The sequence below is a fragment of the Callospermophilus lateralis genome, chromosome 1, assembly GCF_048772815.1.
Source record: "Callospermophilus lateralis isolate mCalLat2 chromosome 1, mCalLat2.hap1, whole genome shotgun sequence".
NCBI lineage: Eukaryota > Metazoa > Chordata > Mammalia > Rodentia > Sciuridae > Callospermophilus > Callospermophilus lateralis.
Genome location: NC_135305.1, coordinates 221,794,643 through 221,821,132, shown reverse-complemented (window position 1 = coordinate 221,821,132; position 26,490 = coordinate 221,794,643). Strand labels below are relative to the sequence as shown.

The 26,490-nt window shown below is 66.5% G+C and overlaps 1 protein-coding gene across 9 annotated transcripts in view; it reads right to left on the bottom strand.

Annotated features, from left to right (window-relative positions):
* Ptprs (protein tyrosine phosphatase receptor type S) overlaps positions 1-25,061 on the bottom strand; it is a 53,730-nt gene extending 28,669 nt beyond the window's left edge. For 6 of the 9 annotated variants that reach the window (XM_077109632.1, XM_077109635.1, XM_077109637.1 and 3 more), the window contains exons 1-6: positions 24,965-25,061; positions 21,246-21,423; positions 17,183-17,328; positions 16,563-16,704; positions 12,675-12,863; positions 8,182-8,292 (exon numbers count right to left, since the gene is read on the bottom strand). In XM_077109632.1, the coding sequence (XP_076965747.1) occupies positions 8,182-8,292; positions 12,675-12,863; positions 16,563-16,704; positions 17,183-17,328; positions 21,246-21,333 (676 nt within the window). In that variant the 5' untranslated portion in view covers positions 21,334-21,423; positions 24,965-25,061. Of the gene's footprint in view, positions 1-6,719; positions 6,732-8,181; positions 8,293-10,195; positions 10,214-11,546; positions 11,556-12,674; positions 12,864-16,562; positions 16,705-17,182; positions 17,329-21,245; positions 21,424-21,754; positions 21,870-23,878; positions 23,924-24,964 lie in introns of those variants that run through there. The other 3 variants (XM_077109643.1, XM_077109634.1, XM_077109633.1) reach the window with 3 other exon arrangements.
* Positions 25,062-26,490: the final 1,429 nt, after the last annotated feature.

Below are 26,490 nucleotides of genomic sequence, written 5' to 3'. Positions count from 1 at the left end.
CCACTTCAGTGCTGCATATTAATCTAGCAGATGTGACCCAATGTGACAGGTCACATTGTCACATCACGGCCCTGGTAGAGTCATAAACAGGGAAATATAATGATCATCATCATCGACAACCAGGGGCGAGCTGGGCTGGGCCGCGGGCGTGTTGGGTGCGCGTCCCAGCAGAGGGGTGCCGCCTTCCCTACGGGCCTCGCGGAGGGCGAAGGCGGCAGGATGCATTTCGGGGGCTCCATTTTCGGAAGTTGGGGGATTCTGGGCAGGAAAGGGGCGGCCTCCAGGCCCCTGAACTTGAAAGGCTTGGCTACAGAAGGACACGTGCTGGACCGTGGGAGGGGACGTGGCCCGCTGGGAGAGGCTTCGGACGGAAAGGTGTCACCTGGGGGATCCCCAGGACCCAGGGAAGCCTGCTGGGTGAGTCCCCAGCCCGGGTGGGAAGGGACTCTGCATTGGTGCCAAACAGGGGGCCACCAGGAGGACCCGGGATCCCCACCATGGCCCCGCCCTGGCTGCAGGCTCCTGGGGCTGTGCCCTCCGCTGGGTTCAAGGTCTGGCCTGCTCTACTGAGGAGGGTCTCGCAGGATGAAGGGAAGCAGCCCTAGCTGTCCCCCAGCCCTGGCCTCCCGGAACCCCAACCTGCTCCTGAATCCAGGCGGTAGGTACGAGAAAGGGCCCCGTGGGGCGTGGCAGGGTCTGTGGAAGCTGGCAGCCCTTCGGAAAACGAAGCCCCACGAAAAGTCCAGAGTCACACTGGAGACAGGATGGGGTGCCGCTGGGGAGGGGTGGGCGGGGCAAAGGGCATGCAGACAGACGGAGGTGAGTGAGGGCCGGGGGAGGGAAGGGGCCGGCCGCCCGTGGACGCGTCCAGGCCAGCCGCCGGCACCCACAGCGAGGCTGGGGTGGGTGAGAGATGCCGAGGCTGTGTTGTCATGGAAACGGAACACGATGGGGGATGAGCGTGGGGAGCTAATAATCCAGGACAGGAAACGGCATCACGTCCAGAACAGAATCGGGGGTAAATGATAAGAGCGAAAGCGAAAAGAAAAGGATAAAGAAAAAAAGAGAAAATCCAACAAATGAAAACAGCCCTCGGAGACAGACAGCACCCAAAGCAAGAAGGGCAGAGATGGAATGGGGGGCTGAAAATCGGGGTCTGAAAGGAGGAGGGCTGTGGCTTCCCAGGGAGGGCCCCCCGCCCCCGGCAGAACACAGGATCTGTCCCCCGCCTGGCACCCAGGGGCCTCGGCCCGGCCCGGGGTCCAAGGCGGCCACGGGTGGGATCCTCGTGCAGAAAGGAGCAAACCAACCCGGCCCCCGAGGGCCTGTCCCTGCAGCGCCCGCCCAGGCCCTGTCACGCCCTGCCCCAGGGGGCAGTCCAGTCCAGGGCCCATCCTCAACACCTCAGAGTCCCACTCCCTGGCTAAGGAGCCCCAGGCCTTGGCAAGGCGCCCGTCCCCAGCCTCAATTTCCTCATCTGTAAAAGGGGGGCAATCAGGCGGCCCCCAGGACGATCCAGGACCCAGTACACAGTAGGCGCTCGGCCAGGCCTGTGGCAGAAGGTAGGTACAGGTGCTCTGCGTCAGCAAGTTGGGGGCTAGTTTTAAAATGGAAACCTTGAGGGTGCCCTTGTCCTTGCTCTGTCCTTCCTGATGACGTCAAGAGGTAAGTGTCCTTATGCCCTATTTGCAGATGAGGAAACGGCTCCGGGGGTGACAGACCCAGCAAGGGAACCCTGTGCCAGCACTCACTCAGGCTGCCTGGTCCCTTTCCCTCACAGAGTGAGCCTGACTCACCACAGTGAGCAGCAAGAGTGACAGCCAGGTGTCTCTCTTGGCACCTCAGCGTCTTTGAACTTATGTCCTTACCCACTGGGAACACCAAAGAGGGCAGAGGACCTGTCACCTAGACACAACAGCTCGGTATCCTGCAGCCTTCATGCTAAAGGTGCAGGGGCCATCAGTGAAAGGCTCCCCCTTGGGGACCGTGAGGACGAGGACAGGAGATCTAGCTTTAGCATCTAAAGGCTGAACGTCAGGCTTCCACCTCGTCCAAAAGACCCAGGTCACACTATTGTCTCTTAACTCCCCGGCAGGGCCGTCACGCTGACTTGGAGTGGACAAGCCGTCACGCCTCGAGCCTGTGGAAGACCTGCCCCAGGGGGTCCGTGACCACAGGCCGTCCGAGGCGGTCTGTCAGCAGCAGGGCTCAGTGCCCACACTCCCCAACATGGCCAGCGGCCACCTGCTGAGCGGTCTGCCAGGAGGCTGCGGAGGCCTCTCGGGCACCCAAGCTGCCCGCCTGCTTGCTCACCCACCTCATCTGTTTCTGAGGGTGGGCTCTAGGAAGGGGCTGGTTTGCCACGACTTTGTGGAGGATCTTGTGCCCACTGGCACCAGGTGACCCGGATCTCCCCTGGGGCTTTGAAAAGCCGGTGGGCACCCCCCAGGCCAGCAGGAGGGCGGCTGACGCTGTGTTCTGCACGGTTGGTGCTGACCCACCCACACCGTCTCTCCACCCCTGGCTGCAAGCTTGAGGTGCAGGTTAGAGAATAGTGGGCATGGGGCCCACGGGACAGAGAGGCCCGCGGGACCCCCGCCCCAATTACCGACCTGAATGGAGGGTCCAGGCGGGTTATAAAGGACCACACCAGCCTTGGTCCTCAGCACGCTCCAGCTGGCTCTGGTCCCAGCTCTTCTCGTCACCGAGTAGCCAGGGGGTCCCAGCAGGGGGACCCGCGTGGGCGAGGGGTCAGGAGGGTGGGCAGCGGGGGTGGGGTGGGGTGGTGGCAGGTTGGGGGGTGGTCGCTTCAAACCCCGATTCACATGGAAAAACAACTCAAAAACCGTCAAAGCAACCAGGAGACGACCCTCCCCCAGGCAGGAAGTGGCAGAAACTCAAAAACAAAAGTGGGGTTCAGGGGTGGGCAGAGGAGGGGAGGAAAGAAACTCAAAAGTGAGGTGATGGGTTGAAGCACTAGGAGGACCCCACAGTGTCAGCCACGTCAGGGTTCAGCGAGCCGCAGCGCCGGGACCTGCTGGGCGTTTTGGGGTGAGAGAAACTTCTGCGGTTTCTCCAGACTCCAAAACGGGCAGCGGGTGGGAGGGTGGGGACGCCCAGAGGTGCCCAGGGACGGCAGCCTCCAGGGTCGCTGGGGCCTAGATTACACCTGTCGGGGGTCGGAGGCCTGTGGCCGGCCCGGGCCCCTCCCCGTCACCCTGTGGTGCTCGCCGCCCGCCTGCCCTCCCGCCCCCAGCGCCCTCTGCCACGAAGACAGCAGCTTGCAGGCCCCGAGGGTCCTGGACCCCAGCACTGCTGACAGTGGCCTTGGCCAGTCGTGGGCGTTTGAGGAGGACGTCGTGTTGTCCCATGGACACATATCTTTTAAACTGTCCGGGTTTTGGGGGGTGTCACCCTCTCTCTCTCCCCTTTGTGCCCCCCCCTTGCCAATCCACCGACTACCTTGCCCCCTCGCTGTGGCCGCAGAGACTCGGGCTTCCCGATGACAAGGTGTAATCTAACGTCCCCCCCAGAGGAGACAGCGATGCACAGGGCGGGTGCAGGCAGCAGGCGGGGTTCAGAGCACAGTGTTCCTGCAGGACCCTCCTGAGCCCCAGGCCAGGGGGTGCCCCTCTCCCGGGGAGGGTGAAGGAGGGGCTGGACCCTGCTCTAACAGTCCTGCCCGGGAGGAAGTCGGCCAGGGTGGGCCACGGCCAGCTGCGGGCAGCCGGGGGCCTGGGGAGCGGCCAGCAGACACCCGGTCCTCTCGGTGTTGCAGGAAGGACAGGTGTCCTGGGCCCTGCATCTGTGTCCACCACTGTTTTGGGCACAGGACGTAAGGGACACCTAGAGGTCACATCCACCAATTCTAGGGCTTGGTGCTGGAACTTTAGTCCAAAGCGTCACCTGACGCCTGAGGACAGGGGACCACGGCCGGCCACCTGGACTCCCCGACTTCGGTCAGACAGCCCGTCCCGGCCACCCGGCTCGGAACTCGAGACTCTGTGGGGGGTTATTCCGGTCCCTTTGGCCTCCTCCAAAACACTGGAGGTGTCCTAAGTCCACTGTGGAGGAACGTCCTCCTGACGTCCACAGCTGGCACAGAGAGCCATTAAACAGGGTCCTGCTCCCCAAGATGCAGTGCGGCTGGGCCCCTGCACATGACTGACCTTAGGGCACTGCTCCCAAGAGGCACAGGGCACGGCGGCGGGGAGGGCGTCCTGCATCTGCCCACCAGCCCAGGGCCGCCAGGTGCGCTGGGAAGTGGCCAGGTATGTGGCCTTGGCCCTTTGGGTCCCAAAGGTCAACTTCAGAAAGAGAAGGGCGAGTCTGAACCTCCGGCCAGCAGGAGCCAGAGGCCATCAGTCAGAAGCTCGGCTGGGGCTGGGACTTGGACTCCCGGACAGGGGTGGCAACAGGGCAGGACACGTCTGGCAGCCTGAGCCGGGCAGGTGCCTCTGTGGGCACCTGGCTGCACCTTCCAGCCGCGCCTGGGGCTGGACTGGACTTCTGGAAAATGGCTGGGGCCCTGGGGGAGCCACTGACCTCTGGGGGACAGGGCTGGAGCCACAGGAAATGAGACCAAGGGTGGACTCGGAAAGGCACCAGTGAGAAATGAGATCAGAGACCCCTGTTAGGTCCTGGCCCACGCGTTCCAATCAGTTTCTACGGAATGGACACCGAGGGGCCTCGCAGGGAAGGGAGCGGCTGGACAGGCTCTTCCCTTGAGCTCTCTACTACATCATGACAGTCCTCTGGTGTCCTTCTAGGCTGACCACATGGGACACCTAACAGGGTCAGCTCCATGGAGTCCCCCTACCCCTGTGAGCTGGGCACATTTAGGGTCTTTATCATTCAGACGAAGACACATGGACTCCAAGGGTCCAAAGGCCAGCTGAGGTCTTGCAGCCAGAGTCCAGGCCAGAGCCTGTGTGGCACTGTCACCACTAGGCTGCACTGTCCCCAAATCCACCGGGACCCGGCTTTGGTGCAGGGCAGACCACTTCCCACCTGCGGGCTTCCCCGAGGGCCCGTCTGCCGGGGTCACAGCTGCTGCGAGGGGAAAGAAGTCCTGCGGGGACCTGGTGCCCTCCCGCCAGCTCAGCTTGGGTCTAGGAAGGGGGAGGCTGGAAAAAGCAGGTGAGGGGCAGGAGGGCAAGGAACGCAGGCCCAGCAGGGCGGCCTCTACGGTGGACTGCTGTCTACGGTGGGCAGCCGGCTGGGCTGGGCTGGGCAGAAACCCAAGAGTCTATTAGGCGGCCGCTGTGTGGAGCTGGTGTGAGACTCAGGGCTTGCCTTCCCTTGGGGAGGGAGCAGGAGAGTCTGCACCTCTGAAGGTTTGGAAATGGGGCAGAGAATGAGAGAGAGGGGAGGGGGAGGGGAGGGAGGGAGAGGTGGGGGAGGGGGAAAGGGGGAGAGGGAGGGAGGGGGGGGCGAGGGGAGGCCGTGTCCTCAATCCCTGGTTTCTCCAGGACCCCACAGCTCTGATGCTCAGGTAACTCAGAAAGTGACCGTGGTGCGGTTAGACAAAGGCGCCCCTGACTGGGCGGAGCCTGGGGAGGAGAGGGGCCAACGTCGCCGGGAGGCGGAGGCCTGGTGCTTCTCCCGTCTGCCCTGCTCGCGTCTGGGCCTGTGCCAGCCAGGACGATGACGTCGTCACACTGGCTGCCGTCCTGCCATCCAAGCTCCGCGTGCCAGGCATGCACTGCTGGCGCGGGCTGTGCCATTATTACTCGCCCTTAAGGTGACCATTCTCTTTATTTGGAAATTTCGCTGTTTGGAGGAGGACTCCGGTTCCCGCTGCCCTTCAGCGGAGACCTCCCATTTCTTTTTGTCTTTGGTGACGGGGGCAGTGGGGACAGTGGAGACACCTGCCTGAGCTCCCTCCACCAGCTGCCCTGGTCAGGCTGGGCAGAGGGGGCTGCCGTCCCCCACGCCCGCCCAGGCTCTGGCCGCCCGCTGTCCCTCTGCACCCGCCCTCTGCACCCTCTGCCGGGGCGGCCACTTTCTGCCCTGACATCTCAGCTGCGGGACCCCTGCCACCCTCCTGGGTGACAGTCGGGACAGGAACACTGGCTTTTAAGTCACAATGCATTCGGAGAGCAACCACGGAACAGCTCAGCCAGGGACAGATACCAGACAGCACAGAGCAAGACAGGACAGACAGTCGCTCTGGGGAGGGGGAGCAGGTGGAGGGGCGGCAGGGAAAAACCAACCGATCGACTTTTCCCCCAAAATAAAACAAAACTTAAAAAAAATTAGGAAAAAAAAAAAAAGAAAAAAAGAAAAAAAACAAAAAAGAGAGAAACGGACCGGGAGACAGGAGCCCGCCAACAGAGGGCGCGGGACGCACCAGGCAGACCACGGGGCATGCAGTCTCACATTCTCCCAGCATGCATCAGGCCCGTCACCATGACGACGAGGTGCAAGAACTCAGCAACGACATGACCAACGGATGCAGAGCGACCACAATGCAAGCATCGCATGTGTGCGCCGCCTCGGCCGGGCTGGGCGCGGAGGCTGTGTCTTTCTGGGTTTGCTGTCGCTGGGCGGCTTTCTGTCTGTGGTGGTGCCCACTGTCTGCTCCGTTTCTGCGTCTCGGCTGTGCGTGTGCGTGTGCGTGTCTGTGTGTGTCTACTGTGCTCAGTGTGTGTCGTGTCGTTTTTTCGGAATGTAAAAATGTGGGTAAAGAAAGTAAAAAAGAAAAAAAACACACCAACCTTCTCGAAGCTCTGAGGGATGTAAAGGGGGTTGATGCGGAACACAATGACATGGGGAGAAGAGAAAAAATAGGGGAAATACAGAGAGTAAAAGAGGACTTCCCAAGGCGAAAAGCTGCATCGTTTGTTTCTCTTTAAACCAAAAAAAAAAACTAAAATTAAAAAAGAAAAAGAACAGCGACGGCTTCCTTCTCCCCGCTCTGGCCCGACACGGGCGCCTGCTCCCTGGCGCTGCCTAGGCTGTCGGAGAGTCTGAGACCAAGCAAGACCGGGCCGGCTGGCCCTGCCCGGGATGCGGCCCTGGGCCCCTCCGCCCACTGCGTCTACACTGCCCTCCATCCCCACCGGCTGCGGACCCCAGGTGCTGGCAGGGAAGCCACAGGAGGATGAGGTCACGGACGCGCTAGACTCACCGGGTGCCGCGGTGGCAGATCGGACGCCCGCCCGCCCACACCCCCCCTCCCCGCAAGGCCTGCTCCTCACACAGGACGCGCCACCCGCGGTGCAGGACCCAGGAGTCGCCTCAGGGCCAGCGGGAGCTGTGGCCACTGGACAAGGGGACGAGGGTCTTGGGTGGAGGCACCGCTCAGCCCGCGTGGAAGATGACGAGGGCGGGCCCCGCGTGGGTCACTGAGCTTGGGGAGGGCGTGGTCAGGTCAGTTGGCACAGAGCGGCCAGGCGGCCGTGGAGGCCGTTTCTACCACGGGTCGGGTCAGAACCAGCCCCGAGTGGGACGGAGGTGGGGGGACAAAGCTTCTGAGAAGACCCAGGATCCTGATGGAGACGAGGGGTCGGCAGTCTCCGGCCCCGTGGGAGCACTCAGGCACCCGAGGCGCTCGAGGCGGAGGTGGGGAAGCCCCTGGGACCGGGACCCCTGGTATCCGGCAGGGACCTGGCGGGACGGGAAGCTGGGACCCACAGCTTCGCCGGGTGCCGTGCCTGCCTGGCCCGAGGGGGCCACCAAGCCCGCGAGTGTGCCTGCCAGGCCCGGTCCTCCCGCTGGCCCGAGCGTGAGCGCCCTGCGGGTCTCAGCTGTGGGCGCGAGTGTGCTGGGCCAGCAGGGCGGCCTGGACCCCAGCTCCGAGGAGGGCGCGGGGCGGGGCGGGCAGTGAAGCGGGACCACGAGGCCACAGTCGGAGAAGCACAGCCAGCACACGACACGGGGCACCACACACCACAGAAGCCACCGGGGGCGGCGGGGACAGGGCCGAGGCCCGCGGGCTCCCCCACCCTGCGGCCCAAGACTGCCCCTCCCCCGCCCGCTCGTGCCCGTCCGCTGCCGAGGGCAGGCATTCTCACGGCCAGGGGCAGGACGAAAGCCGCCCGCTGCCCAGGCCAGGAGCCGAGGTCCAGAGAGGGAGGCCGCCAGTCCCGTCCCCCGGCTGGGGAGGGCGCCTGCAGGTCTGCGGGTGGGGGAGCCGGAGGCGGGGCCCTGCGGGGACCTGGGTGCCGCGCTCCCTACCTCGCACGTAGAGGTTGGCAGGCGAGGAGTAGCGCACGCCCGCGCTGTTGGTGGCCACGCACTCGTACTTGCCCTGGTCGGTCTCCTCGCTGCTCTCGATCTGCAAGGCCCCTGCGGGGAGAGGGACAACTGGCCACTGAGGGGGGCCGGCCGCGCTGGGAGGCCATCCTGAGTCCCGGCTGGCCCGTCTCTGGCGCTGGCCCAGCTGGAGAGGGTGACGACACAAGGGCAGCCTGAAGGCCCGCCGGACCCCACCCCGGCTGGACCCACCGGGCCTAGCCCTTGCTGGGCTGGCTGGACACCCCAGGGTGCCCGGCAAATCCTCCGCTCTCGCTGAAAAGGAGCTGCCCACGGGGCCACGCCAGCCCCCAGACGGGCAGCAGGCGGCCATGTTGCTGGGGTGGACGTGAGAAAGCACCGCGTGATGCTCTCAGGGAAATGGGTGGGGCTGGCCCTCAGCCCCTCAGCCCCCCAGACCCAGGCCTCAGGGCCAACAGAGGCCAACTGCGAATCCGGGAGGCTGGAGGCACTCAACAGTGCCCACGAGTCCACCCCGCGGGTCCGCGTCCCCCAGTGCGTGTGGAATCGGGGTCTCCACACCCGGGTGCCTGTGAGCATGCGGAGCAGTGTCACCTCACGATGGCTGAGGTAAAGCCACCAGGACAGGGCGCACCAAGCATGCCTGGCCTCAAGAGTCTGGACCAGAGCCACTGTCTGGACACTGCGCAGGGGCCAGGCCTCCCGGCACCCAAGTCCTCCAAATGAGTGACTGGACACGCGGACCCACGGACACCAGGCGCCGGGACCCAAGGTCCTGGTGCCCCCTCGGTGTGTCTGACCTTTGGGCCCAGCCCCGAGGCCCGGTCGCGCGGGGCTGCAGAGGTCGACCGACGGAGGCCGCTACACTCACAGCCGACCTAGAGTTGGATGGGCCAGTGAGGCCAGAACCACAGGCCCGGACCTGGGCATTGGCTGGTCATGAGCGGACAGATACGTCTGAGATGGCAGGCACTGAGGCCAGGTCTCGGTGCCCAGCGGCACGTGCCGTGCCCTCGCTGTGTTTGAGGTCGCAGGCTCTGACAAGACCCCACTTCTACCCACGTTTTAAGGAGTTGCTGAAGTCACAGACTAAGTCGGTGACCAGAGTTAGTGAACAGGAGGCCGAGACCCCCCAGGGCTGCTGGAGCCCGAACGAGAACGTGTCCCCACGTCACAGCGAGGCCGTGTGCCCGGAGCCCAGGCCTTCACAGGACACACGCTCACCAACAGCCCACGAGACACGGGGGTCCACGGGCCTTCGTTTGGTAAGAACTAAACTCCGTAAAGGTACATTAGGGCGTATGGGTCACAGCCTGGACCCAAGGGCCTGCTGGCCGCGAGTTAAGGAAGGCGACAGAGGGTCCCGCGGTGTTAGAGCTGTGAGCTTCATCAGAACCCGTGGCACCAGGAGTCCCAAACCAGAGCTGTTTACGGTTGTCCTAGGAAATGGCATGGACCCTAGACAGGGAGGTCCTCTTTGGGGACAGCAGATAGAGGCTCTGTCCCTACAGAACAAATACCTATGTTCTTCCCCGACCTCAGACTCTGCGGTAATGGGCAGTGGAGATCACTGTGAGGCCCAGAGAGGGCAGGGAGCCTGCCCTAGGTCACACAGCATTCTTCCTAGGCTTCCACCCAGGCCTACAGAGTCGCCTCTGAGGCAGTGCTGAGGGAGGGCCCAGAGTCCATCTTGGACTTTGACAGTGCCTGCTCCCTCGGGCTGGACACCCCAGATGGTCACATCCAGGGGCTGCTCTGCAGCTGACCTCAGAGGCAGAACGGAGGCTGCAGAGGGGCTCTGCCAGGGCCCTGGGTGGTGAGGAGGTGCCGCCCCTCCCCCCAGCAGGTGGCCACCCACTTCCGCACTCGCCCGGCCACAGACAGACACAGAGACAGGAGGACACTGCAGGGTGGTGGGAGTGGGGGCCTGGGGGGCCCCGGAACCTGGGCAGGGCGGCGGGAGCGGGCCTCTTACCTCGGATCGGAGTGCTCTCTGCAAGGGAAGAGAGACCAGGCGAATGTCAGGAGGGGCCAGGGGCCAGGGGGAGGCCAGCCAGCTGGGGCCTGGAGACCCAGGAGGCCTGGCTGCAGGACAGGTGGGCAGAGCAGGCTTCCCACAGGAGGGGTCTGCGCCTGCCCTGGGGGAGGGAGGAGGCCCCGACCCCTTCTCTCCTTCTGGGGCCCAGCAAGGGGCTGCTTGAAGTCCTGAGTCTGGACTGGGAGGGACGGGAGGGGAGCAAGGGGTCTCGGTCTTGTTAGAGACAGGGACAGCAGGGGTTAGTGCCCCGGGACTGGGCGTGGAAGCAGCTAAGGGAGGTCACAGACAGGTAGGAGGGCGGGAGGAGCCGGGATGGGGGGACAGGGCCTGTCCAGCTCCCAGAGGAAAAGAGGAAAGGGCGGGCCGCCGAGGGGACACCTGGGGACCCAGATCGGACCCCACAGTTCTGCTCTTCTTCCCTGGGTAGCCCAGTCCCCTGTGACAACAGCTGGCCACAGGAGGACAACGGGCCCAGAAGGCCTCAGACCAAGGCAGAGCGGCCATCCTGAGCAGCCGGACGGGCACCCGAGGGCAGCTCTCCCCGTGGCCTGGGTCATGGTACAGTGGCCAGGGCCGGGCCAGCGGGGAGCCGGGGAACCTCAGGCCACCTGAGGCAGAGGAGGTGACCGGCTGGGGGCCACCTTCTCTTCTGGGAGCGCCAGCCCTCTAGGGCCGCTCTCCGCCCTCCTGAGGAGGCCAAGGGGAACTCCCGGAGGCCAGGCCACGGGAGCTGGAGGGGACCCGCGGGCTCCCGCTTCACTGTCTCACTGTGCTAGGGTGACCATGGTAGGAACTGGGTTAGAGAACCGGCCCCACGGTGGCCAAGCTGTCATGGCCGCCACCGAGTAGAAAGGGCAGGTCTCTCAGCAATTCCCGGGGGCCTGCTCCCCTCGCGGGGAAGACGGAGGCGGACCTCCACTGTCCTGGGTCGGCCCCTCTCACCTTAGTGACAATGAGCCCAGAGTGCTCAGCTGGGGCTGGGAGCGGAGGGTGACGAGGACCTGAGCCGGCCTGGCTGGGAAAGGTCAGCCCAGCCCCAGACCTGGCCCCAGAGGGCTTTCCATTGGGACCTGAGGGCCCGCTGCCGGCTCTGAGGCCGCGGCCCGGCCCTCCTTTTCCTCTTTTCCTTCGGGGCCGGTCTCTGCGGCCCTGGCACTGGCTGGGAGGGGTGGCCGTGGGGGTCGGGTTAGTGAACATGCCACACACGTGGGTCGGTTACTGTCACGGTGGCTGTTAGTCTGGGGGGGTGGGGACCAGAGGCGTTAGTTGCTGGCGAGGTCAGACTTACCAAAGGTCTCTGAACGTTAGGGGACAAGAGAAGAGAAGAGACCGTTAAGGGTGCTGCCGGCCCAGGAGGCCGGGGGGGTCAGGGTGACAGCCCTGGTCATGGCTGACGCGCAGCCTGCGTCTGTGGGGCGGAGAACGTGCTGGGCACCCCTGGACGGGGTGGGCACCTCTCACGGGGAAACTGAGGCTGGGAGGGCGACGTGGAGCTGACCCCGAGCTGGCCCATGCCCGCCGGTGCTGGGCTGAGCTGCAGGGCGGGCGCGGGCACAGGTACCAGCAGGAGCCCAGGCTCTCCGCCCCTGGGCCCAGACGTGGGTGCACTGTGGCCGTCACACGCGTGTCCCCAAGCAAGGGCAGCAGGAGGTACGGTGGAGGTGGTGCCCAGGCCACCGTCAGGCACCATGGGAGAGGCTGGTGGGAAACACCCACTGGGGAAGGCGGAGGGACCTCGTGTGCCACACGGGGAGGAGCTCGGGCCAGCACCAGGGGCTGGACACAGACAGGACACAGAGCAGGGACAACGGACAGGACACACACAGTCCAACCGGCCGACGGGTGCGGGTGCAGGGGGCAGAGGGGGGAGGCTCAGTGGCGCCTCTGCCCAGCTGGCCAGCCAGTGCTCAGCCCAGGGTACGCCCTGCTCGGCTGTGCCCACAGGCCCTGCTGCCTCGGTGCTGGGGGCATCCCGGGTCCTCGAGGCTCCAGATGCCCTCTGGGTCTGGCCCCGACCCCTTGGAGACACCCACTGCCTCAGCCCCCGAAACACCGTCCCCTGTCCCCAACTGCCAGGGCCCTGGGCAGCTGTCCTGGGTCCTCGGCCTCCGCAGACTCCCTGCGCCACCTGCCACCTGCCCTCCCATCACGCACCCAGGCAGACGGCCTCCCGGGCCCGCTGCCACCTCTGCCTGTCTGTGCCCAGGGCTGCCCCGGTTTCCACTCCTCTGGGTCCACTGTCCACGTGCTCTGCGCCTCCTCACGGTCAGCACTGAGTCTGGAGACACTCCCTGCCCGCTAGAGCCGTCCCCTCGCCCATCGGGGCAACCCTCCTGCTGGCCACCCCTGCACGGACGGCCTGGAAATGCCCCTCCCGCGGCCTCGCGGCCCCACGCCCCGTGGGCACCGTGCTCACCAGATCGCAGCTGCTTGATGCGCCCGTTGCTGGCGCTGGGGTCCACAGGCAGGAAGTCCTTGAACCAGGTGATCTCGGGGTCGGGGTTGCCGCTGGCGGCACAGAGCATGGTGGCCGTGCGGGTCCGCTCCACGACCTTCAGCTGCGGGCCCATGTCGATGTTGGGGAAGCCGGGGGGCAGCTGGTCCTCTGAGGAGGAGGCGGGGGAAGAGGAGGTGTTGGCAGCCGGCAGAGCCGCCGCCTCTGAACCAGGCACCCGCCGCTGTGGGAGGACCGTGGGCTTGGCCAACTGTCCTCCACAGGGTGACACAGCTCTGGGGCCACACGGCAGGCCTGGGACACCTGTGGTGTCCAGCAGGAAGGGTGCCCCAGCCCCAGGCAGGTGAGGTCCAGGGAGGCTGCGCAACGCTGACCAGCGCACGGCCGCCTGGCGGCAAACCCGGGGTCAGACGGCCGCCCTGCGCTGCCCCCCACCTCCCTCCCTGCAGCCCAGCCCGCGGCGCCGCATACCCTTGGCCACGGCACCCAGGCCCGTCCCCCATCCCGAGCCAGCTCCCTGGTCCGGACGCTCCTGGGTTCTGGCATCTTCTCAGAGGGTCACCCCCCGCCTGTCACACGTCAGGACAGCCGTGTCAGCTGGGCCCCTCGCACCCTGCCCAGGGCCCCGCTGGCTGGCCAGGGTCTGGTGCCCCTGGACAGTAATGCGGGGGGAATGGAATGGGGGGGACGAACTTGCTGGGAAGGGTCCCCGCGGCGGCCATGGCTGGAGCGTGGCAAGAGTTCGGGTGGCCTCATCCAGGGTCTGCAGCCCACAGCGATGGCCCAGTGGCCCAGCTCCACTGACCGGACGCTGGGCTGCAGCCAGGCAGGCCCTGCTCCATGGTGCCCTTGCTCTCTAGCCGGCCCCCTGGCTCCTCTGCTGTGGCCGATGGCCACAGCACCAACAGAATGGCCTCTAGCCCCACGTGGGCTGTGCTGGGCCCCACGAGGCCACGTGGAAGCCCTGACCCCAGGACCTCAGGAGGGCTGGGCGGACACGGGCCTTTAAAGATGGATCAGGGCACGATGGCATCTTCAGCAGGGGCCCTACCAGAAGGGGACACTGGGACAGGGCATGCAGAAGGACGGCTGCGAGAGGACTCAGGAGGTGGCCGAGGGTGCAAGGAGAGGCCGGGAGCAGCCGGGCCTGCCTGGGCCTGCACCTTGGGCCTCTCTAAGGTCTGTGGCTTCAGGAGGCTGGGCAGACCCACACACCCTCATTCTGTCCCCAGAGGACAAGGGGCTAAAGTGACCATCACAGTGCTGATGGAACTGAGCCACAGACAGAGAGGGTGCTGGTGGGGACAGCAGAAACCCAGGGACGGCATGGCGCCTGCCACCCCGGAGCCCTGGGCGCAGTGGGGGCAGCCCTGGCCTCCTCCCCCTGAGTCCACCCACAGCTCCCGAGGTGTAGGAAGCCCCTGAGGCAGGGACCACTGTGGCTTCCATCAGGGATACATGCCACCCGCGGGTGGGCACCCCAACAAGCAGGAGCACTGGCCGGACCCAGAGAGGGGGTCGGAGCCCAGGAGGCACTGACCGGCTGTGTTCAAGAGAAAGACCATGGACCGCGGCCTCAGGGGCCAGGGGGGTGGTCGAGTCTCAGGGCCACCACCCTGCCGCCCTTCCCAGCCATGAGTGCAGGCCTCCTGCTGGGACAACAGAGCGAGGGGTCTGGCCGCCACTTCCTCTCTGTGAAGCCCCCTCCTGCAGGCCCCAGCCACCCAGGGCCCAGAATGGACACCCACGAATTTGCTTAAAAATGTCCAGAAGGGACACAGGGCACAGTGAAGGGGGTGGCTGGGGACAGAGGTAGGAGAGAAGCTCTGTCCCAGGTCCAGCTGCTGTGGGCAGAGGACACCTGCCCTCCTCGAAGGCCGCGCCTGTGTCGTGGGGGTGGGGAAGCCGGGCCACAGCAGGATGGGGGAGGGCGAGGAGCTGGGGCTGCACCCACGGGGCCTGAGCAGTTGGGGTCTGGTTGGGGTCTGTTCCCGGGGGTCTGGGCCCCACCCATCCGTCCTGGTCCGCGGGGGGCGGAGCGGCCTCACAGGCAGCTCTGATTGGTTGCTGATGACATCACCGAGGTTCAGGCTAAGCAGCAGCCTCTCCTGTTCCCTGTGGGCACCTGCTGCCTGCCCACAGGATCCCAGGGTGTCCTGCTTGGCGCCAGCCCGGGTGCTGCTCTGGGTGAGCACCCCCTCCGCGTGCGCACAGCTCGGCGAGCGCCCCCCTCCGCGTGCGCACAGCCCCGCTGGTCCCCAGAGCTGTGGGCAGCAACCCACGGTGCAGGGGAGGCCCCAGCTCCTAATTCAACAGACCCGTTGGCCTGCACCAGGCGGCTCCTGGGAGTTTAATTAACACAACAGCGCAGCCGCGGGAGGGAGGAAGGGGCACAGGATGGCCCCGGCCACCCGGAGGGGCAGGGCTCAGCTGGGGGTGGGCCTGGACGGAGGCCACAGGGCAGCCCAGGGCTGAGCTGTCCAGACCCCAGGCCGGGGCTAGGGGAGCCCCCAGCGGTGGGCGGGTCGGGCAGGGGCTGGCGGTGTGCCGGGAAAGGTCAGCCGAAAACACCCTGGGAGGCCCCCTCGGCGGCCAGGTCCCGGACAGGGCAGACCAAGCCCGGGCCTCCTTAGGAGAGGAGCAGGAGCCTCCAGAGGGGGACAGCGGGGCAGAGCCGAGGGCCTCTGTGCAGTCCTCTGTGACAGCGGCCTGTCTGCCAGCCTCGGGCTCCAGGGCCACAGTGACGCCACCTTGCCTGCTGCCCTGGCAGACCACAGAGCAGTCCCTCCAGGGAGCCACCCCTCAGCTGAGAGCTGCCTGTGGCTCACGCCCACGGCTGGGACGCGCCAGGGCTCCAACCACGGCTGAACCCATCGTCTGAGGGCTGCAGACGGGCTGCTGGCGATCGTCCTGTTAAAGCTGGTGACGAAAACGCTAACTGTCCATGGTGGCACCGTGGCCTCCTGCAACACCCTCCCGCTTGTGCTAGACACACATTACCCTGCTGGACAGAGACCGGAACTACAGCTCAGAGAGGCTCGTCAACTCGCCCAAGGTCACACAGCTGCAGAGACCTAGCTGTAGGAGGCTGGCCCAGGGCTGAAACCCAGTGTGGCACAGAGGGTGGCAGCTGCCTGGGGTGTGGGACAGCTGCCTGGGTGATGAGAAAACAATTTCGTGGTGGACTCCAACCCATTTGAGCTGAACCAGGAGGTGGCTCATGGGCCAAGTGGCAGGGCTGGCCACGCGTCTACTCAGCCTTCACTCTTTGGGGGAGCTCCAGGACTAAACCATCTCTGGGAGCCGATCACCTGTGGCTCTGGGGAGCTGTCAAGCCAGTCAGACAGTGTGTTCCTCCTAAGCTGCAGCGATTAGCTGGGAGGGCGTGTGGTGACCCAGGTTAACTGGGGTGAGGAGTCTCGCCAAGGATCAAGTCAGTTCAGAAGAAAACAGAGCCAGGAGGCAGAGAGGCTGAGCCCTGAGAACCCTGAATGAACCCCTGGATCCAGCTGAACCTGAAGCCAGACAGAATCCGCCACAGACTTGTTTTTTTTACACAAACGTATTAATTCTCATTTGTGCTTGAACTGGTTTGAGTTGGAGCTGCCTCTTGTCATCAGAAGAGCACAGTGAAGTGACGTCAGTCCCTCAGCGCCCTTCTCCCAAAAAGGCTGAACAGACCCCAACCATAGGCCTTGGGCCCCACAGTATTATGGGATGGAGAAGGAAAATCAAAGTCCTTCACAGAGAATCCAAAGCAGGCAGGCTGGCGTCACTTCCACGGACGCCTACTGTCCCTCCCCAAGCCCAGAGCCCAGCTGCTGGCCACCTGCCCCGGGAGCCCAGTACCTCGGAGGACGGTGAGCTTGGCGTGCACGGTGACCTCCCCCACCGGGTTCTGGGCCACACACTCATACACGTTCTCGTCGCGGGGCGTCCGCAGCGGCTGGATTCTCAGCACGGCCCCCGAACTTTCGTCAAACTCGATGGTCTGTGTGGGCCGCGGAGAGGACAGGGTGAGCCGAGGCCAGGGTGGGCAGGGCCCGTCCAGGTGGGCGGGGGGCAAAGGGGGTCACCCCATGGTCCCAGGCTGTGTGCACCTGTGCGGGCATCCAGGTGGGCACGCGGTGGGCAGACCCAGGCCTGGACACGGGGAGAAGGGACCGGCCTGCACTGCGCGTGGCAGGCGTGTGCGTGGGAGGCATGCTGGTCTAACTGGAGGCTGTGCTCAGACTCCTGGCACCAGTGAGGGCTCAGAGAGGGCAGGACCTTGCTCAGGGCACACAGCACAGGTGGCAGACCACCGGAGCCTGGCAGGGCCCCCAGGTGGGGCCCCGAGGCCGGGAGGGGTGGGAGGGGCCACCTTGGAGAGGCCGCCCAGCCAGGTCACCCCACCTGGGGTCCCGCCTGTGACATCCTCCATGGCTAAGCTGTGGGGCCCTGTTGAGAGAGGGTGCGCCCCGACTCACCTCAAAGCGCTGAGAGTTGACTTTCTTGCCCTTCTTGTTCCAGGTCACCCGTGGCCTGGGGTCGCCGGTGGCCTGACACACAAAGGAGGCCACACCCCCCGACACGCCAATTTGGTCCTTGGGTTCTTTGATGAACCTGGGTGGCTCTAGGTTCAGCAAGGAGAGGGCGGGCTGCAGTGGGTAGGCACTAGGCGCGCGCCACGCCCCGGCCACGCCCCATCCCAGGAGCACACGCCCCTGAGCACCTTCCCACCCACCACAGCTCCTGAGGGCACCAGGAAGGGGTGGGGGGGTTCCCATGCTGATCCTGAGCTGGGCCGCGGGAGACATCAGGCAGGGACCCGGGCCACGGCCAGCACTCGAGCCTGGAGCCCAGGGAGGCTCAGAGCCAGAGGAGGGCAGCGAGGCCCAGGCCTCCCCAACCCCAGCCTGCACGGAGGCCACGCGTACCCCAGGACCCCCAGGTTAGCTCCCCAGCAACTCCAGCTGGAGGGCCAGAGCCATCCACGTCCCCGCTGGACCCCGGCCGTCTGGACTGTCCCCTGCCAGATCTGCGGAGCCCCCCCACCCCTCCAGGTGCGACGCTGTTTCTCTGAAGTGACTGTTTTTATCCTGACCTCTCAGTCACTCCCTGCCCAGCTACAGCGACCCTGAGTCGCCCCCTGCTCAGGGGAAGTCCCTCAGGAGCCACGCTGCTGTCCAACCAAAGGGGACTGAGGAGGGGTCGGGCTTCCAGGGCCCAGCAGGGCAGGGCGAGATCCACTAGCAAACAGGAGACAGAGAAGGGCAGGGAGGGGTGGCCAGCGGGTGTGTGTGTGCACACGTGTACACAGGGCCAGCCGCTGGACGGGTGGGGGACGTATCTTGGTGCTTTTCCAGGATTAAGCACTACTTAAAGACAACTTGAAAGTATTCTATACAATAAACTGTCTTTTAAATGAGCTGATTCAAGAAAAAAGCAAAGGTCTTCAGTAAGTCAAGTCCGGGTGGAGGACAGAGGCTGGACCCCCACGCTGCAGCAGCACCAGGGCTGAGCTCACCCGACTGGGTGGAGTGAGTCCAGGGGCCACACGAGTCCTTCCAGAAAGTTCTGGAAGTTTCAGAAATACAGAGCAGCTCAAGGAGGTGGCAGGTGCCAACTCTGGGTCTCCACAGGCCAACTCCTGCCACCCATGGGTTCAGCAGGGCCAGGCTCACCTCCCTCACCCAACACCGCGCTCCTGTTGGCATGGCCTCTGTCTGCACTAGCCATCTCTCTGGAAAAGCAGCAGACTCCAGTGTACAGGCACCTGTAGCCTCACTCACTTCCTGCGTGTCCTTCTGGCCCAGTGATTGTGGATCCCACTGGCCAGACCTGCGGGTGCTAGGGACTTACAGAGGTCAGAGCTCAGATGGGAAGCATGGGATTGGACCCTGGGTCTCTGTCCCTGAGCCACATCTCGGGTTCCTGCCTGATGAGCAGATGTTTTGCTCCATGTCCCTCCCTGGATGCCTGCCGGGCCCCTTCCTTCCTCCCTCAGGAACGGTGACCTGGAGTCACATGTCCTTGGCCAAGGGCACAGGGAAAGTCACCACAGTGGGTGAGGCTGGAAGAGAGGGGCAGTCAGTGTGCCCAGCTGCCTGTGTGGCCAGAGCCAGGACACGCCCTGCACCTCCAACAGCAGCCTGGGGGGACACGGCCCTTGTCTGGGCTGCCCCTCCCTGGCCCTGGCCCTTGGCCTCATCTGGCAGCCCCTCCCGCGGCCTGCAGCGGGCAGTGCCAGCCCTGCCCTGGGGAGCTGCCGGGTTGCTTTGGGCTGGGCGGGGACCTCTCTGCCTGGTGGCCCTGGCCCCGCTGCCCTCACTCTAGGCCAGTGGGGCCGTGCGGCCTCGGGCCCCCTGCTGAGCAGATGCCCTTCCCAGCCCACCTCTGGGCTCTGGGCACCAGGCCAGCTCTGGCTGGCCCCGCCCACCGCGGCCCGCGGGATTCTTGGAATCTCTCCTGGGCCCACCCCCCGACTCCTGTGGGCACAGGGGCCCGGCCTGGGGCCACCTGGGGGAGAGGGCCCGCCCTGGGTCACAGCTCGCCACCGGCTCCTGAGCCGCAGGAAGGGCCTTGCTGGGTAAAAGGGGCTTCGCAGCTTCGCCGACCCTGAGCACGGGGCGTCCCTGTCTCCTGGACAAAGAGGCCAAAGTCCACAGGAGGGTTCCAGTAAGTGCAGGGCCTGGGGAGGAAACCAGGCCTCTCTGGAGGCTGGGCAGGGGCCCCTCGGTGGCCTGGCTTGGCCTGATTTCTGTTTTTCCATTTCAGATTCTGCAGAAAATACTCTGGCGTGAGAGCGGGCGACCCACCCTGCCTCCCCGCCAGGACTGGCCCGCGGCATCCTGGGAAGGCCAGGGCCAGGGGCCGTTCCCACTGCAGAGACCCCTCCCTTGGCCCCTGGGAACGCAGCAGCTGTGGCAGCCCTGCCCCACAGGTCCCCAGGGACCCCCCAGCCACTTCCTGATGCTGCCAGGCGAGTCCGGCCCACGGTCCCTGCTGGGCCCCTACTGAGCAGACCCACTGCTGGGTCCAGGGCTCTGGGCCTGGGCTGGAGTTCAGAGCAGCAGCAGCCCCGAGGGCCGTCCAAGATGCGACAGGTGCTGGTGACCTGGGGCGCACTCCCTCCCCTCACCTGGACAGGGGCCGCCCCAGCCCGTCCTCCCTGCAGTGGCCAGAGGACACCTAAGAGCACTAGTGCCAGGCCCCTGCCCTCACGGCCCCGCCCCCAGGGGTCAAGGCCAAGTCCTTCCCAGGCCCACAGGGCCTGCCCCCTCCTCCTCCGCCCGCAGCAGCCACTCGGCTCCTCCCTCCCCAGAGGCCAGGCCTGCCCCTGCCCAGGGCCTCAGGCTGTGCCCTCTGCCTGGGCTCCGCTCCTCCAGGTGCCCAGAGGCACACCCCTCGGCTCCTAGGTGCCACCTCCTCCCTGGGGTCTTCCCCAGCCACCCCTCGGCCTCACCCACAGCCTCGTCCTCAGACGTCCCTGTCACCAGGCTTCCGCCAGGAGGGGTGCCAAGTTCATCTGGCCCCTCGCCTCAAACAGCCCCGGGCACACGCTCAAGACCTGCGGGACACCAGCGCCAGCAGCACTCGCAGGCCCGGGGTCCGGCACCGCAGCCCGACTCCCCGCCGACCCGGGGACCGGCCCACCTCCTGTGTGACCAGGCCACTGTGGCCGACAGACCTCAGATCTGGGACCACGTTCTGGCCGCCGCGGCCTGGCCATGACCAGACCTCGGGGGCCTCGGTTTCCCCATCGGTGCGGGGATGGAGGCTGAGCTGAGCGGGTACCCAGTGTCACCCAGAACACCAGGCTTCGGCTGAGTGGGCCAGCACTGCGGGCCTACTGTGTGCTAGGAGGCAGGCAGCGGCTCACCACGCGGCCTCGTCACAGAACCCAGGCACCGGGTGATGCAGGGAGACCTCCCGATGGAGCCGAAGTGGGAGGTGAGGGGCTGAGTCACCGGCGAGAGGCCACCGGGCCGAGCGGCAGAAGAGCTCGTTCAAACTCACCCAAACCCAGAGCCTCGGCCCCTTCCCGAGGGTCCTGCCCTGGCCCTGCACATCAGAGATCCCGCCCCTGGGCCCCGTCAGCCCGCATGGGCCTAAAGCCCACAGCGCCCCCGTCACAGCTGGACACCGGCCCTGCCGGTCCCCGAGCCACGCCAGCCCCCTCCGCGGCCTCTCCCTGGCAGTCCCCGGTCCTGTCAGCAGGCGCTGCCCGCATGCCGAGCTCCTGCCCACGGCCTCTCCCGGGAGCCTCCCCGCTCCTCCAGCCGCTGGGTGCGGGCGGATGCCAGGGCTCCCAGGGTGACCTCAGCTTAGTGCCACCGCCCTGGAGGCCGCTTTTCCTCCGGGATCACAAAGGGTCTCCTGAGGCTCCGAGGACGCAGGCGAGCACAGGCCTGGCACTGCAGGCACCAGGGAACTGAATGTCCTTGTCACCTGCCGGCCGGCAGGACGTGGTCACTGTCCCCGTGAGTCCAGGCAGCACAGCGCAGACCCCTCCCCGCGCCACGGCCCGCTCCACGGGCAGCCTCTTACCTTCGGCCGTGCAGCCTCCGGCCAGCAGCGCCAGCAGGAGCCCCGTGGCGGCCACCACAGACGGGCCGGGACCCCAGGCGAGCGCCATGCTGGGCAGTGACCTCGGCCCTCCGCCCAGGGCAGGGACGGGCTGGCCCCTCAGAGAGCGGCCTCCAGCCGAGCGTCAGCCGGGCAGCGTCTGTGGAGACAACAGAGGGCCGTGAGGGAGCAGCTCGGGGACCACCACAGCACACTGGGTTCGGGAAGCGGGGAGACGGCGCTCTGGGGACACCGAGTCCACAACCCCCTCATCTTGGACGCCCAACCTGCAGGGCCTTGGCTCGGCCCAGGGCTCGGCCCATCCTCCCCCACCTCACCCTGGGCCCTGCATGAGGCCTGGGAAGCCCTCTGCGCCCCCAAGGCCAAGGCCACCTGCGCCAGGCCACTACTGCTCCTGCAGGGACCTGTCCTCGCAGGGCAGTGGGCCACTCTCCACCCGCCAGCCCTGGAGCGTGCTCTGCCACTCCCACCTGTATCCACTCTGGCCAGGGTCAGGGCGAGGCCTGGAGAGGCTCCGGCGGCCCTCGGGGCCATGCACCCCGCACCCTCCCCAGGCCAGGCCCCGGGCGGGTCCAGGCCACCACGGCACAGGAACCAGGGCCACGTAATGACGGAGCAGCCCTGTGATTCGGTTCCCAAAATACCCTGCTGCGGTTACCTTGGCCGGCCCTGGGGCGGTCCCAGGGGAAGGCTGGTCCACAGTGGCCGGGTCACGGCCAGGGTGTGGAATGGAGAAGCCGGGGTGGGACAAGGACGGCTGGAGTGTTCAGCACACGCATATTCCGCCACAGATGTCACTGGCATGCACGCAGTCAGGCCACAGGCACACAAAGACAGCAGACAATGAGATGGCAGACAGACACGTGCATCCAGGTGACATAGGTGACAGGTGGGGACACGCACACCCAGCCTGATGCACTTGCACACAGTCAGATCACAAATGCCAATGTGCACAAAGTCAGACCTCAGCCACGCCAAGTCAGACGAGGCTCCCATGCAAGGTCACCCTGAGGCAGGCCACCTGCCCACTGTGCGCACAGTGAGACCATAGACCCAATCACATCAGCTGCACAGGAACACACGGCCAGACGCTTGGCCAAAGGACTCCGCGGGCCACAGGTAGACAGGTGACATAGGTGACAGATGAGGACATGCACGCCCCAAGCAGATGTGGACGCCCGGCAGCACACAGTCAGCCCACAGACCCTCACGGCCGCAGACCACACCCTCCTTGCCCAGACCACATGAGCAAAATCGCACCCCCCACGCACGAAGCCAGGCTGCAGAGACAGAGCACACAGTCAGACCGCAGTCACACGTGCTCCCAGCCGGCGGGGACCAGGCTGGTGGACAGAAAGAGCCTGAGCACAGTCCCGTCCTGGTCCCCACCTGGTTCTTTAGAGCAAACACAGGGCAGGAGGAAGCAAGCAGCCGCCCAGCTGCAGCAGGAGGTGGGTCCCATCCCTCCCCCGGGGGACAGACTCCAGGGAGCAGAGCCCCCAAGGCTCCCAGCTGGGGTGTCCCACGTGTGGATCTAGGCGAGTCCTAGGCCACCGCTGGGGTCTCCTGTGCTGTGCGTGAGGAGTGACGGGCACCCGTCCCACCCAGGCGCCGGGTCACACGATGGTGGAGCGGCTTTGTGCGCCCACGCGGTCCAGGGAGCATGAAAGGGCGATTATGAGGCAGAGCTGGCGCACAAGAGCTGCTGTGTCACCCGCAGCCAGTCTCCTGGGGCCTGAGGACACACTGGGTGCCCCTCCCAGCGCTGACTGTAGCCACAGGGTCTCCCCGTCCTACAGAGCCCAGGACTCAGTGGGGACCCCGGGAACTCCCTCCACCTGGAAGCCAGAAGGGACCAGGGCAGGAGGGGCCCCAGGCCAGAGCAGCACCCGCCCCTCAGCTGCCAGCTCCTGGACCTCAGAGCCTCCAGGGCCTTTAGCCTCCCTGGGTGTCTGGGCCACTCAAGGGGCAGCCAAACAGGGCCTGGTCACCGTGGCCAGCAAGCCCCCCACCCCGGGAGCCCGGCAGCACTGGTGGACAGGGCTGCTGGCCTGGTCTCCCTCCTGGGCCAATGTGCCCCCCAGACTCAGGGCAGGGCCCATGCTCCTCGGTACCAAGGTGACCATTGGTCTGTACGTATGAGGACATGAAGGCTCAGGGTACTGTCCCCAAGAGTGCCCGTGGGCAGGAGGAGAGATACGTCAGTGCCCTGAGGGGCTGCCTGCTGGACAGATGAGGACACTGAGGCAGAGGGTGGCTGGTCACCAGGGGACACCGTGGAGGGGAGGCCTGCAGAGTCCCACCTGCCCACCTCAGCCGGCCAACACGGGCTCCAGGGAGAACGTGGTGCCAAGGTCTGGGTGCACGCGCCAGCCCCCCGCCCTCCCCGGCCTCGGGGCCTTCCAGGAAGGGACCGCAGCCTGGGAGCCACTTCTTCCCACAGGTTGTTGTGTGTCCAGCGGCAGCCGCAGGCCTCTGGGCCTCTCCGTGGGATCCCGTGTAGACCCCCCTGCTGGCGCCCAGGACTCCCTTCCCCACCTCCAAAGCCCACTGTGCTGCCCACCTGCCTCTGCCCAGCCACCACCTGTGCCTACCTGAGGTGCCGCTACTTGCGGGCCCCTGTGCCCCAGAGGGTTCCTTGGGTGCACTGCTCGCCCCTACCAACCCTCAGCCTCCTGCTGTCTGTCCTAGGTCCCACTGAGTGGCCACACCCCTCAGACAGCCCTCCTGGTGCCAGGACCCTGGCACCCTGTGTGTCCCTCGGAGGTCTGCTCCATGCAGGACTGTCCTCCCCCAGCGGGAGCCTTCTCTCCTCCCCAAGAACCTGATAAAGCCTCTGCACACACTAGACGCCTACTGCATGTCAGACCCAACCACCGGTCACCCCTCCATTTACAAGGGGAAACTGAGGTCCCCAGGAGGCCCGGCAGGCAGGGCAGGCGGAGGAGCTGCAGGGTGCCACGTCCTCACCCTGGTGCAGCCACAGAGCCCAAAGCGCAGGTGAGTGGCACGCGCCAGGAGGCTGGGGGTGGGCAGAAGGTCCCGGACCTGGAGTCCAGGAGCCAGGGTTCTGGGAAAGATTTCCTGAGGCGGTGAAGGAGCACAGGGACAGGAGGGGGCAGAGGCAGGAGAGGGCAGGAGGGGGCAGGGGCAGCAGCGGGAAGGCACGGGGCAGAGGCCCAGGCATGTCGTGGAAAGGTGGGGGCGGCCCTATGGGGCCAGCAAACAAGACCCGGCGCGGGCCCAGCCGAGGTGTTCGGGTGTTGGTTGCAATCCCGGCGGCGCGGGGTCAGTCCCGGGGCGAGGGGGCAAACGCAGGGAGGAAAACTTTCTGTGGTTTGGGGGCGGCTAAGAGGGGCTCCGGGCACACAGCCCCAGCCCTGCGCTTCCTCCGCGGTCCCGTCGCCTCCCTCCCGGTGGGGGATGCCCAAGTCCCCACAAGAGCGCCCCGCGACTGGCCGCTGGCGCCTGGCTCTCCCCGGAGATGGGGGAGGCGGCCGGGCAGGGGGCCAGCGGGGGAGGGGCGCGGAGCCCGAGCCGTCCCCGGAGGGCGGCCAACCAGGCCCGCGCGCTGGGCGGAGGGACGCGGGGGTCCCCTCTGCTGCGCAGCCTGGGGAGGCGAGGAGGGGGACAAAGCTTGGCGCGGGCCGCGTCGCCGCAGGGGCCCCGGGCGCACTCACCCCGCTCCGGGATCCGGCCGAGCCCCGAGCCGCCTCCCAGGCCCTGCGCAGCGGGTCCGCGTCCCGTCCGCCCAGCGCGGCGGCCAGCACTCGGGAGAGGCCGCGGCCCGCGAGCTCGGCCTGGGGGCGGGGCCGGGGCGGGGAGGGGGCGCGGAGGGGCGGGGCGCCGGCCGGAAGTGTGGCGGGGGACCGAGCCCGTCCGCGGGCGCAGGACTCCGGGGTCCGCGCAGGCCCGAGCCCCCCCCCCCCCCCCGCCCCTGGGCCCAGCGCGCCCTGCCGGCCCCTCCCCACGTGGCGTGGGCGCTGGGTGCCCGACCCGGGAAGGGGCAGCAGAGCCCTCCCGGCCTAGTGGCCGGCGGGGGGGCGTCCCCCCTTCCCAGCCCCAGGCCGGGGGCGGGGCGCGGGCCCGAGAGGCTCCTTTCCCTCCAAGTCGGGGACCCGGGAGTGAAGGAGCGACCGCGTGGCAGAGGCCCCCCAGCCAGGCCACCGTCCGAGGAGGGGGCGGAGAGGGGCGGAGAGCGGCCGATTGGAAACAGATGCGCGGCCGGGCACGGCCGGCACCGCGGGCAGAGGAGGGCGCCCGGCGGCAGCCAATCCCGGCGCGCGCAGCCTGGGGCCCGGGTTTGAAAACTCCACTCAGGCGCGGACCGAGGGGAGGCCAGGGCCGCCAGGGCCAGCTGCCCTCCTAGCCAATCCCGAGCGCTGGGCCTGCCCAGGCCACCCGCACGCGCCCTGGGAGGCTTCCTCCCCAACGCCCCAGCTTGAGGGATGGAGGTGGGGACACGGGCATGACCTTTAGGGCTCTAAGGAGGACGGGGACGGAACCAAAGGGCGCTGGGGGCTGAGCCCAGCCCCAGAGCGCAGGGCACCCACAGCGCAGGGCACCCACAGCGCAGGGCACCCACAGCGCAGGGCACCCACAGCGCAGGGCACCCACAGCGCAGGGCACGGCAGGGGAAGCCGAAACCTCTTCACTGATCTGGACGCAGCAGTGCTGGACACAGCCCCTCACACCGCGAGCCCTGCCCGCTCAGTGGGGTGAAGGAGTGACCCCAGACAGCTCATCCGCCACCTGGTCCCACCCCACCTCCCCCGGCTCCCAAGCCTCCCCTGCCTGGCTCCACCAGCCTCCTGTTCAACCACAGAACCCCGCTCCAGGGCGAGCACCGCGCAGGAGGTCCCCTCCCGCCCCTGCCACAGGAGTGGAAGCGGTGCCACTGCCCGGGCACCCTGAGGCTCTTCTCCCCCACGCAGCCCTACTCCAGCCAGGCACACAGTAGGTGCCTCATGGAGGCAGGCAATGGGAAGCCCAGCAGTGCCAGTCTCTGTGTGATCACCCCCCCAGGGGCCTGGGAGGTGCTGTCAGCAGGGGCATGGAACTGAGCAGCACTGACCACCCCTGGCTTGGCAGGGCACACAGTGGGCACCCCACTGTGACCAAGCCTCAGGCCCCGGGCGCAACATCAGCCAGACACGGCAGCTGTGACCTGGGGCAGATGTGCCCACTCCTGGGCTGTTCAGGACCC